This window comes from Thamnophis sirtalis, unplaced genomic scaffold (genome assembly GCF_051295495.1).
Source record: "Thamnophis sirtalis isolate CommonGarterSnake01/CBP01778 unplaced genomic scaffold, rThaSir2_p1.2 scaffold_1, whole genome shotgun sequence".
In the NCBI taxonomy this organism is placed as follows: Eukaryota; Metazoa; Chordata; class Lepidosauria; order Squamata; family Natricidae; genus Thamnophis; species Thamnophis sirtalis.
Genome location: NW_028261381.1, coordinates 182550547 through 182563906, shown reverse-complemented (window position 1 = coordinate 182563906; position 13360 = coordinate 182550547). Strand labels below are relative to the sequence as shown.

The following is a 13360-nucleotide window of genomic DNA, read 5'->3' as shown; positions in this document are numbered from 1 at the left end:
TGCTTTGCGCATGCCAAGTCCAAATTTATAATCCCTGGCATTTAACAGGTTAGCAGAGTTGGGAGGGACCTTGTAGGTCATCTAGTCCAACCCCCCACACACAAGCAGGAGACCCTACACCATTTCTGAGAAAAGGCAGTCCAGTCTCTTCTTGAAAGCCTCCAAGGATGAAGCCCCCACAACTTCTGAAAGCAACTTCTCTTCCGTGGGTGGATTGATCTCACGGTCGGAAAATCCCTCCTTATTTCTAAGTTGAATCTTTCCTTGGTGAGTTCCCATCCATTGTTCCTTCTCTGGCTTTTGAGTGCTTTGGAGAAAAGCTTAACCCCCTCCTCTCTGTGGCAGCCCCCCAAATATTGGAAGATGCTCTCATGTCTCCCCTGGTCCTTCTCTTCCCTAGATTAGCCATGCCCGGTTCCTGCAACCGTTCATCGTATGTTTTATCCTCCAGTCCCCTGATCATCCTGGTTGCTCTTCTCTGCACTCTTTCTAGAGTCTCCACATCTTTTTTATAGTGTGATGAGCAAAACTAGATTCAGTACTCTTAGGTGTGATTTTACTAAGGCTTTATAGAGTGGTATTAGTACCTCGCTTGATCTTGATTGTATCCTTCTGTTAATGCATCTTAGAATTGCATTGGCTGTTTTGGTTGCGGCCACACACTGCTGGCTCATATTTGGCTGGTTGTCCACTAAGACTCCGAGATCCCGCTCACAGTTCCTGCTATGAAGAAGCCTGGTTTCCCCCAGTCTATATGTGTCCTTTTGATTTTTCATGCTTAAGTGCAAGACTTTACTTTTCTCTACATTGAGTTTCACTTCCTTAGGCAGTGCCCAGGGTTCATTCACATCTGTCAAGAGCCATCTGGATTTCCCACCCTGTGGATGTCAGCAAGCTAGGACAGACCCTTTCTCTGTGTCCACCATTCCCCCCCCAAAAAAGCCGGTCCTTTTGGGATGGATGAAGCAATCCTGGCTTAAATAGAAGTGCAAATCTACAACCGCTTCGGAAATTGTCAGTCCCTTCTTTTCCCATTTCTCAGAGTTCCAATTTGTTGTTTGGTTCCTTATTTACAATGCATTAAAAGAAAAAGCAGTTTTGAAAATGCGTACAGTAGATTGTGAAGTGTCTGTCTGTCTTCTGTCTGTCTGTCTGTCTCTCTCTTTGAGATGTTCAATGATTGCGCATGAACGGAGAAGCAGGCAGGATTTTTTTCGACACGACATCAAGGGATTTCTCCATTCGCTTGGCTCCCTGCTGTCACTTTTCTCTGCCTATGTCCCATTTTTTTATATATATAAATAAATTGTAAATTGTAAAATTTAACGAATTTATATGCCGCCCAATCCCGAAGGACTAATAACTTCGTGGAGTGGAATAAAGTTTCGGCGAGAAGATGTGCAAGATTCCTACCGCAATTCCTCCGGCATTGAACAATAGGAGTCTCTGGACTGATATTGTAATATTTCAGAATAATAGCGATGGAAGGGACCTTGTAGGTCATCTAGTCCAACCCCCACCCACCCACCCAAGCAGGAGACCCTACACCATTTCTGACAGATGGCTGTCCTGTCTCTTCTTGAAAGCCTCCAGTGATGAAGCTCCCACAACTTCCGAAGGGAACTTCTGTTCCATGGGTGGATGGTTCTCACGGTCAGGAAATTCCTCCTTATTTCCAGGTTGAATCTCTCCTTGGTCAGTTTCCATCCGTTCTTCCTTCTCTGGCCTTCAGGTGCCTTGGAGAATAGCTTGACCCCCTAACTCCTCTCTGTTGCAGCCCCTCCCTCAAATACTAGAAGATGCTTTCCTGTCTCCCCTGGTCCTTCTCTTCCCTAGACTAGCCAGGCCCAGTTCCTTTAACACCCAAAGAGAGGTAGGTAAGAAAAAAGATTTTCAGATCCTGTTTTAAGGGAGGGACGGAGGGATCTGTGTGTCTTCAATCTGAGTGGGGTTTCAAGTCTATGAATCCATCATTATTATGCTCCTAAACGTCCCCAGCCTTTCCCACTAAATCACTTTGTGGATTGTTTTTACTCCCACTGGATATTCCTCACGTTTATTGATGCTCGAAAAGAAAGTGATATTTTTTTTTTTGCTTTAAGAAAAACGTAGATCTTGTAACCGTGTGTATTTTTTTGACTCGGCTGATTAGCATCTGCTTCCTTTCCTGGTTTTTTATTTTATTTTTTTGCTTGTCCTAGGAAATCTTGGCGTGTTTGCAACTTCTATCCCATCCAGCTACAAAGAGAAAGGACAATTGTCCAGCATTGTTAAAAACAATCAAAGTCCTGTTTGGATGCTGACGGTCGAAGGACATGCTTTGCTGTTGGGGGGGGGGGGTGGTTAAGGATGCAGAGAGAGAAAACTCGTGAAACAGGAGGTTGGGATCGAAGTTCCATTTCACATTATCTGCCGCAGGGGATCTCAGCACGAGCCCCCCACTCCCACATCCCAATTCAAGGGTTAAGGAGGGATCCATCTTCTGTGTCTGTTAAAACAGGGCCACACAAACCACCCCCTGAAAGGAGAAGAAGGCTTAAGGTGTTCGGGACAGATCGATACATAAGGTGAACATCTCTTTTTGCAATGATCCGATACGAAAAAATGTGCTTTTCCATGTTGGCCTTCGCTTCGATGGTTTCTGACTTCGAGCCACTGCAGGAAAGGCCTTGCTGTGCCCCCCCAAAAATCCAGATCTCCATTTTTTGGGGGAGTGGGGGGAGCAGATGTGATCCTTCTCCCAAGGTCGTAGCCTACGGATCTCTCTGGAAACTCAAGTGCTCAATGCCTTGACTGGAAGGGGCTCCTTCCTTTGCAAACTGGGTGGTGGGGTGGAGTCTCGCGCGTTGACTTTGGCTCTGGGGATGGAGAAACGGCGGGTTGCTTCTTCCGATGGACCGAAGATGAGGTGTTTCGACAAAACAGGCCAGAAAAGGAACGTGTAGCGGTTGGGTCGTTTCTTCTCGGGTGGTTTCTTCAGCCCCGTCCGTCTCTCCGTCCTGATTCATGACATGCTAGAAGAAGTTAAGGGGGAGAACAGTTAGTCGGAGTTGTTAAGAATATAATTCTAACGGTTGGGTCGGCAATATATAAATTATGTAACAATGTTGTACCTGTTTCTTTAAAAGATACTGTAAAATGTGATTGGTTGCTGTTTTCCTCAATCGGCCATAAGAGGGAGCCAGAACGACTGTTAGCTCTCTGTTTGTTAGATGCTGGGCTGATCTGATCTGAGTGTTTTTGGAAACTGGCTGTTAGAAAGTGCTGTGAGCTATTGTTAAGTTTTGCAACTGCTAGCAAAGCTTTGATTACCGGACTGATCATATGATACTGGACTATGTTATTTGGATTATCCCTTAACTGAAAGACGTTGATGACTGACTGTCTTATCCGTGTATGACTTGGACTGTTTGATGGACTCTGATACCTCTATTTCCACGAAAGTAAAAGCCTATTGAAACTGCGGTGTCTCTGTATGCTGGTTTGTGTGTTCTCCAACACAACTCTCACAACGCTTCGCTGAACGTACTCGCTCTCCCAACGGGGAGCTTACCTAACACTGGTTATGGGCCAAGACTATACCAGACATAGCTAAAGGAGAGTTGGTGTTGATACGCAATACCGCATATGGACAGCTGTTTGATGTTGATGTTTCATAAATTTATAGGCCGCCCAATCCCGAAGGACTCCGGGCGGCTTACAACAATACATTTCAAAATAGAAGTTAAAAGCACAAAAACATAGATTAAAAAGACCACAGCATACACCCAGTCTGATCGGGGCTGGAACTCAATCATGAGTTCAACAGCCCGGGGCCTGCCAGAATAGCCAGGTCTTAAGAGCCTTAGAGAAGTTTATTTAGTGAGAGCCAAGAGCCAAGGTGGCGCAGTGGTTAAATGCAGCACTGCAGGCTACTGCTAGATCAGCAGTTCAGCGGTTCAAATCCCACCGGCTCAGGGTTGACTCAGCCTTCCATCCTTCCGAGGTGGGTAAAATGAGGACCCAGATTGTTGGGGGCAATATGCTGACTCTCTGTAAACCGCTTAGAGAGGCCTGAAAGGCCTATGAAGCGGTATATAAGTCTACTGCTATTGCTAGTGATTGTGCTATCCTGGGGAAGATGGCGAGCGACCCATCAACAAGCCTATCGATGATAACCCAGTTGGATGGAACAAATTATGTTTCCTGGTCTATGAAATGCAGTTTCTACTCCTGCGTAGGAAAGTTTACCGTATTTTTCAGACTAGAAGACGCACCTGTGTATAAGATGCACCAAGATTTCGAAGAGGTAAGTAAGAAAAATAAGTTTTTGTCCTCCCTGGCCCCCAGAAGCACTCCGCAGGCTTCAGCATGGCTGGGAGAAGGCAAAAATGCCCCCGTTTTTGTGAAAAACGGGCGGAAATAGACTATTTATCGCAAAAACGGGAGCATTTCCCCCTTCCCCCAGCCCTGCTGAAGCCTGAAGAGTGCTTCTGGGGGCTGGAGGAAGGGAAAAATGCCTCAGTTTTTGCACAAAAAAACCCAGCCCCTTTTCACCCATTATTTGCAAAAACAGGGGCATTTTCCCCTTCCCCCACCATGCTGAAGCCTGAAGAGTGCTTCTGGGGGCTGGAGGAAGAGGAAAACGTCTCCGTTTTTGCAAAAAATGACCCGTTTTTGCCTGTTTTTCACCAAGACGGGTGCATATTCCTCTTCCCCCAGCCCTGCTGAAGCCTGTTTTTCACCCATTTTTCGCAAAAATGGGGTGTGGGGGAGGGGCTTTGGGAGGCCAAAAATGGCTCTATTCGGTGTACAAGACGCACCAACATTTGCATGCTCTTTTAGGGGGGGGGGAAGGTCCGTCTTATACTCCGAAAAATACGGTAATACTTGAAGACAAGCAAGCTACTATTTGTTTACAGAGCTTAAACTGTGAACAATCAGCAAGTCCTATCATGGTGGCCACATAGCAGTTAGACTTATATACCGCTTCATAGGGCTTTCAGCCCTCTCTAAGCGGTTTACAGAGTCAGTGTATCGCCCCCACAGTCTGGGTCCTCATTTCACCCACCTCGGAAGGATGGAAGGCTGAGTCAACCTTGAGCCGGTGAGATTAGAACCGCTGAACTGCAGATAACAGTCAGCTGAAGTGGCCTGCAGTACTGCACCCTAACCGCTGCGCCACCTCGGCTCGTGACAGATACAATCCAGAAATGAAAAAGAGAGGGAGGAGTATGGGTTTTACAACAAACCAAATGAACTAGGCCAGATTCTAATGGGAACGGATGAAAAATGAATCAAGAGGACTTACGGTTATTTATTATAACTATCAAATTTGGGGGAAGAGCAAGTGAAAGAATCTATGACAATTTGGGCTAAAAATGTTGGCGATACAATAGATTTGGGCAGGTGGCAGAAATGATGGAATAGAAATTATAAACTCATGATGTGAACGGCGTATAAAGTAAATAGCTAACAAATGTTTTAGAGATGGCACTGTTCACCTGCAAGGTGAGCGGATATGTATAATAATAAATCTGTTAAAATGTTGGAAATGCAACCAAATACTAGGTTCATATTATCGTTTGTGCTGGATGCACAAAAATACTGGGGAAAAATACACAGATGGCTGGAAACTGTGACAAAACAACATATAGACTTGAAACCATGAGACATTCCTGTTGGGCATGCTTCCAGGAAATTATAATAAAGAAATAAACACACATTTAATTTTACATATTCTAATAGCAGCCAGGAATGGTATATGCACAATACTGGAAAAACATAGAATCCCCTACAGATTATAATATAATCAAATAAAAATTCTGGAATGTGCAGAAATGGATAGGTTAATCTTAAAAATCAAAGAAAAAGAAGATTCAGAATATTTTATAACACGGGAACTTTTCAACAAACGAAGCTGACAGATAGAGATGTCAGATGAGTGGATTTACGTGCAATATGTACTACGTGAGAAAGAAAAACTGATTAGTAAATATTTTGATGGTTATTTAATTTATATTATAATGGAAGATAGCATACTTCTCAATAACGATTGATACTGTCGTATATTTGTCTATATGTACATGATTATAATGATTATGATGACGTTTATATTTTAACACGTTGAAGAATGAGACATAGGTTTTTAAAAAAACAGATTGGAAAACATAACGAGGAAAAGGGAATGTAAAATGGCAAATATAAAGTTAGAACCAGGTTTGCTGGAACACCATCCCAAAAATACAGGGTGGGGGGGGGACATGGAAGATGAAAATAGGCAACCACAGCAATAGAAGAGGAAAGGAAGAGAGAAAGAGGAGAAGAGAGGGAAGGAGAGGGAAAGAAGAGGAAAGGAGAGGGAGATGGGGAAGGATAGGAAGAGGAGGAGGAAGGGTATGAAGGGGAAGAGGTAGAGAGGAGTAGGGGAGAGGAAGGGAAGAAGAAAAGGGAAAGGAGAGGAGGAGGAGAAAGTAGAGAAGGGAGGGAGGGAGTAAAGGAAAGTAGAGTGGAGGTAAAAAAAATAGGTGTATGGGATGTGTCATGGCCCAGCAAGAGCCGTTGGAGTTGCCACCAGACTCCGACAGTGAGGGGCCCTATGAGTCGGCTCTGGAGGATGTGGAGGACCCTGGACAGGGTTCCGACTCCAAGCAGGGCGCAGAGAGGCTGGTTGGCCACCAGGAGGCGCCTGAGCCTTGGACCAGTGGGGAGGAGACAAGGGAGTGTGATCCTGACACCATGCATTGGAGCAGTGGGGAGGAGCCAAGGGAGTTGGTCCTGGATGCCCGGCACCGGAGAGTTAATAGGCGTAAAGAACAGTTACGCAGTTACAGGAGGTAATTGCACTCAGCTGGTGGTAATTAGGCTCCTCTCCAAACTACAAAAGGACTGCTTGTGCACACGCCCCTTTTGCAGAAGTCAACACAGGAACGAATGTTGGAGAACATTATTGTGAGCTTGGCAGGCTGGATTGCTGCCAAGGCTTATCTGTGCTGGATTGCTGCCAAGGTCCTGTCTGTCTGTTAATAAATTCCGTAAAGTATCTTTGGCTCGGAGTGCTTTGGTGTGGGCCGAGGGGGGGGGGTCAGAACAGGGATGTAAGCAAAGCAATCCCGATCATATATTTTATTTTATTTTAATATGGAGAAATGAATGCCTAAAAGTGTTAAAACGTGATAAGAATAATAACTCAGAGAATGTACGCTTGTAAATGTGCGAACGAGACTAAAGATTAAAAAAAAACTTGAAAAAAAACCTATTTTAACACGTTGGATACCTACCAAACACACTGCTCAATACGGAAATGGGATTTGTGATATAAAACAATAAAAAATATATTAACCACCACCAGCAAAACGGAGTTCAGCTAATCCTCAGCTTACAACCTTCGTTTCACCATTAGCCGGGGGAACGACTGGCGCCTCCAGAAATTGTGGGTGGTCCAACATGGGAGATTTTTAAAGAAAAGATTGCGCAACCCTTTCATTTGTCTGAAATAGTGTAGGGTTGCCTGAGTGAGCAGAGGGGTGGGCTAGAACAGTGTTTCTCAACCTTGGCAACTTGAAGATGTCCGGACTTCAACTCCCAGAATTCCCCAGCCAGCGAATGCTGGCTGGGGAATTCTGGGAGTTGAAGTCCGGACATCTTCAAGTTGCCAAGGTTGAAAAACACTGGGCTAGAAGACCTCCAAGGTCCCTTCCAGCTCTGTTATTCTGGGGGGGAAAGTGACTTACAACTGGTCCTCGCCCTTACGACCATCTCCAGGGTTATGGGATTAAAATTTGGGCACTTGGCAACTCAAGCATGTACTTGCGGTAGTTGCAACGTCCCAGGGTTATGTAACAAGCAGGCAAAAAAAAAGGTTGGGAAACTCGGACATGACTCATAACTTGCCTCGCTTAGCAGTAGAAACTCTGGCCCCGATTGTGGTCATAAACTGAGGACTACCTGGAATCAGAGTTGGAGCCATCCAATCTCTTTCCTTTGCTCTGTGGAGGTATCTTTAAGGAGTCCTCGAGGCTCTCTAAGCTTTGGCTGTTTCCCTGAAGACATCTCATTACCCTAGCTAGGTAACGTCATCAGTGTTTGTGTGAGGAAGAACATCAGTGATAATGTCACCTCGTTTGAGGAATGAAAGCCCACCAAGCTCAGAGAGCACCGAGAAGCCCTCCTTTCAATCCTGAGCTACACCTATTCTTCTTTATTGGGATATATTACACAATACAATAGCAGATTTGGAAGGGACCTTGGAGGTCTTCTAGTCCAACCCCCTGCCTAGGCAGGAAACCCTATACCGTTCCGATGTTGGCTATCCAACATCTTCTGAAAGACTTCCAGTGTTGGGGCCTTCACAACTTCTGGAGGCAACTTCTGTTCCACTGATTCATTGTTCTCACTGTCAGGAAATTTCTCCTCAGTTCTAAGTTGCTTCTCTCCTTGATTAGTTTCCACCCATTGCTTCTTGTTCTGCCCTCAGGTGCCCTGGAGAATAGCTTGACTCCCTCTTATTTGGGGCAGCCCCTGAGATATTGGAAGATGCTATCATGTCTCCCCTAGTCCTTCTTCCTCTTAAACTAGACATACCCAGTTCCTGCAACCGTTCTTGGTATGTTTTAGCCTCCAGTCCCCTAATCCTCTTTGTTGCTCTTCTCTGCACTCTTTCCAGAGTCTCCACATCTTTTCTACATCGTGGTGACTAAAACTGAATGCAAATATTCGAAGTGTGGCCTTACCAAGGCCTTATAAAGTGGTCTTAACCCTTCACGGGATCTTCTCCAAGGCACCTGAGGGTAGAACAAGAAGCAATGGATGGAAACTAATGGGTGGAAACTAATCAAGGAGAGAAGCAACTTAGAACTGAGGAGAAATTTCCAGACAGTTGGAACAATTAATCAGTAGAACAACTTTCCTCCAGAAGTTGTGAATGCCCCAACACTGGAAGTCTTTAAGAAGATGTTGGACAGCCATTTGTCTGAAATGGTATAGGATTTCCTGCCTAAGCAGGGGGTTGGACTAGAAGACCTCCAAGGTCCCTTCCAACTCTGCTATTGTATTGTATTGTATTGTAAAAACCTAGTTTAAATCAAGAGAGAATCAACCTTGTTTAAGGACAGAAGGGAATAATCCACTTAGTGAACTGAACCACTGCTTGTAGATATGGAGTTTCAAAACATTTAAAGGGCATATGTGTTAATTGTGCAGTCAAGATAGATCTTTGGGATTTTATGTGTTGGGATCATATCACAGATTGACCAACTAAGGGGTTTCCTGCCTGAGCAGGGGGTTGGACTAGAAGACCTCCAAGGTCCCTTCCAACTCTGCTATTGTATTGTATTGTATTGTAAAAACCTAGTTTAAATCAAGAGAGAATCAACCTTGTTTAAGGACAGAAGGGAATAATCCACTTAGTGAACTGAACCACTGCTTGTAGATATGGAGTTTCAAAACATTTAAAGGGCGTATGTGTTAATTTTGCACCCAAGATAGATCTTTGGGATTTTATGTGTTGGGATCATATCACAGATTGACCAACTAAGGGGTTTCCTGCCTGAGCAGGGGGTTGGACTAGAAGACCTCCAAGGTCCCTTCCAACTCTGCTATTGTATTGTATTGTATTGTAAAAACCTAGTTTAAATCAAGAGAGAATCAACCTTGTTTAAGGACAGAAGGGAATAATCCACTTGGTGAACTGAACCACTGCTTGTAGATAAGGAGTTTCAAAACATTTAAAGGGCATATGTGTTAATTGTGCAGTCAAGATAGATCTTTGGGATTTTATGTGTTGGGATCATATCACAGATTGACCAACTAAGGGGTTTCCTGCCTGAGCAGAGGGTTGGACTAGAAGACCTCCAAGGTCCCTTCCAACTGTTATTCTTGCTTCTTAGCCTAGGGCCCAAGATCGTCATTTTTTTAAAAGCAACGATGATGCCCAAACTTAAAGAGATGGTTTAATTTAAAAAAAAATAAAAGCAAAAGAGAGCAAAAACCAAAAATAAAACTGGTGGCGTCGTTAAAAAAAAAAATCAATTAAAAAGAGGTGAATTTTAATTAAAAATTAAAATTCCAAACCTTGTTTCCTGATCTTCTGAAGGAAGGGCAGTCCTGTTTGGGAAGGAAGATGAAGTATGGATAATGTTTTTTTAATTAAATAGGTTTTTTTTTTAAAATTAAACACACATTAAAACATTGGAGGCAGTGTAACCATCCTGGAGGTATAAGGGTAACATGTATAAATATCTGAGTTAAAATACTTAATATGAATTATGCTTGATGACGGTGGAAGAGACGCACGAAAACCTTTTGTAACCAACTGAAACACTTTCTACAGTATGTAAAGCAGGAGGATTTTATGTGTTGTGTGTGTTTTGAAAATAAAAATAAATTCTATTTTTTTAAAAAAAAAAAAAAGAGTGGGAAGTTCTGTTTGCGACTATAAGAGACTCTGTGCCAAGTTTTGCCTTTCCCTGCGTTTGGAAAATAGTTATCTGGCAGCTCTCCAAGCGAGATAAGGTGCGTGTGGATAGGTTCCACCACAAAACCGCGGAGTACAAAATCGCGCTCGACGAAAGCGCGCATTTGACGTCATCACAGCGCGACGAAAACACCGCGCTGTGATGGAAAAATGGAAAAATAAAGCGAAAACCTTACCCTAACCCCCCCAAACCTAACCCTTAACTTAACCCTAAATCTAACCCTAAACCTAACCGTTAACGTAACGCTAAACCTAACGCTAACCCTTAACCTAACGCTAAACGTAACCCTAACGCTCTAAACCTAACCCTAACCCTAACCCTTACCTTTATGTGAATCGGCTTGCTTTAATTTTAATTTTATTTAAATTTTTAATTTTTATCGTCGCGCTGTGATGACATCACATGCGCGCTTTCGTCGAGCGCGATTTTGTCCTCCGCGGTTTTGACGGGTCACGGTATGGATAAACATTCCTCTGAAAGACTGTTTGCTAAGCCTTGCTGACTGGGAACGACAGGAATTCCCAGGCGTGTAAATAAAAGAGGTTTTGCAGAGACCAAGACTTTGCTTCTTGCTTTCTAAGGAAGAAGAATTCAGAAGAATTCTCTTTGCTTGTCTGGCCACTCGTAAGTTCCCTTGTCCTTATGCATGACTACATATGTATACTTTCTCTCCCTTTTTTTAAAAAAAGGAGGAAGATATATGTTAAAATTAAATATGTTTACTGAAAAGGAATTATAAATACCATCAACATAAAACGGAGCTCGCTCAGTAGCTGAAATACACCAAGTAAATGAGATGAAGAGTGGGAAGTAGGGGAGAAAGGGAAGGGAAGAAGAGAGGGAGAGGAGAGAGGGCAAGGGGGGGAGAGGAGGAGAGAAAGGAGGAGAGAGGAGAAAGAGAGAGGAAGGGGAAGCAGAGAAGAGAAGAGGAGGACAGAGGGAAGAAAGGAGGTTGGAGAAAGAAAGTGATGAATAAGGTGCAAATATGATGTATGGAGAGTAGAAGAGCTAATCATTGTTTTTGGGAGTGGATGGTAAGACAAATTGATGCAAACCTTTAATAATACAATGTGATGTTGTCTATGGAATAGGATGCATGTGGTTATTTGTTATGAAAATGAAAAAATTAAAAACTTTAGAAAAACCTCCCAGAATTCCCCAGCCAGCACGGGGAAGTGGTCAGGACACGAACAGCCTCTGGGGGCTGGAAAGGATGCCTCCCGCCTCCCTCAAATGCCTGGCTTCCTTCCGACCCTCCCCGGCATGAGGAAAACGGGATGACGTTGGCAACAGCGAAGAAGGGAAAGCTCACCTCTCTCTCTCAGCCGGCTCCTGGGTCACTCCTTCCGCCCTGCAATGGGATAAGGAGCATCGTGATTTTAACGTATAAGAGAGCGGATGATTTGAACACTTTGCTATAACTGCATGGAGTGGCCATTTTTTATTAGAAAGATCTTTGTCTATTAAGTGGATCAATGATGATGTAAGGAACAATTGATATATACATGAATTGAAATACTTAACCACTATATGGATTAATAATTAATAATGGGAAACTATTCTTGGAACTCTGGATGATTGGTGACATGGTTCCACCACAAAATCGCGGAGGACAAAATCGCGCTCGACGAAAGCGCGCATTTGACGTCATCACAGCGCGACGAAAACATCGCACTATGATCGAAAAATGTAAAAATAAAGCGAAAACCTTACCCTAACCCCCCCAAACCTAACCCTAAACCTAACCCTAAATCTAACCCTAAACCTAACCGTTAACGTAACGCTAAACCTAACGCTAACCCTTAACCTAACGCTAAACGTAACCCTAACGCTCTAAACCTAACCCTAACCCTAAACCTAACCCTTACCTTTATGTGAATCGGCTTGGTTTAATTTTAATTTTATTTAAATTTTTAATTTTTTTCGTCGTGCTGTGATGACGTCACATGCACGCTTTCGTCGAGCGCGATTTTGTCCTCCGCGGTTTTGACGGGTCACGTGGTGACATTATGGTCAATTGAAAATATGAATGTATGTTATAAACTAATGAGAATTCTTTGTTCTAATCTCCGCTTTTCCTCCTTAGAGATAGGTGACACTATAATACTTTAAAGACCCATTGTTATTTGATAGATAATTATGAATTTAAAGAAGCAAGGATTGTTACAAATGAAATAATATTAATGGTAATTTGAACACATAATGCTCAATGACAGCGAAATATCCAGTTATGTTTAATGTGAACCAGTGATGTTAATCCTAAATTTAAGAATTGATGCACAAAAACTTGTAACCAAATGACACGCTTGATGAAACGGAGGGAAGTTCTTCTTTTTTCTTCTCTTGCTTTGTTTTGTATGTGTTGTTTCGTTTAAAAAAGAATAAAAATATATTTTAAAAAAATAAATAAAGAGCATGGCCGGATGAGACGGCCCCTTCCCAAATGCCGCAACCCCCTCCCCATCCCAGTGAGTCCAGGGTACCCGCTTCCCGCTGTCCCGGCCCACCTGAAGGAGACCCACCTTTCTTTCCTGGCCTGGTTCCTCTCCTCTTCGAACCTACAGCAAAGGCAGGGAGAACGTTGAGGGGTTACAATACAATACAATAGCCGAGTTGGAAGGGACCTTGGAGGTCTTCTAGTCCAACCCCCTGCCTAGTTCCCAGCTAGGTATGGGGGAAATCCGTTTTTCCGACGAATGAGAGAGTTTAATAGGCAAGCGGAGGCATAAGGAAGGTGGGCTTGTAGCTCACAAGGGCCTGGGATAAGTTACGCTAATACACTCCCATAGCAGCCCCTCAATCTAGGGAAGAGAAGGGCCATGATGGCGTTCTTCCAGTATTTGCCCCAAAGAAGAGGGAGTCAAGCTATTCTCCAAAGCGCCAGAAGGCAGGACAAGAAAGAATGG

The 13360-nt window shown here is 43.6% G+C and overlaps 1 protein-coding gene across 2 annotated transcripts in view; it reads right to left on the bottom strand.

The window, feature by feature from the left end:
- Nucleotides 1–2923: 2923 nt before the first annotated feature.
- ATCAY (ATCAY kinesin light chain interacting caytaxin) overlaps nucleotides 2924–13360 on the bottom strand; it is a 51280-nt gene continuing 40843 nt past the window's right edge. The window contains exons 10-13 of one of the 2 annotated variants that reach the window (XM_087703412.1): nucleotides 12962–13012; nucleotides 11767–11805; nucleotides 10051–10083; nucleotides 2924–3014 (exon numbers count right to left, since the gene is read on the bottom strand). In XM_087703412.1, coding sequence (XP_087559538.1) covers nucleotides 3005–3014; nucleotides 10051–10083; nucleotides 11767–11805; nucleotides 12962–13012 — 133 coding nt within the window. In that variant the 3' untranslated portion in view covers nucleotides 2924–3004. The remainder of the gene's footprint in view (nucleotides 3015–10050; nucleotides 10084–11766; nucleotides 11806–12961; nucleotides 13013–13360) is intronic. The other variant, XM_087703413.1, reaches the window with a different exon arrangement.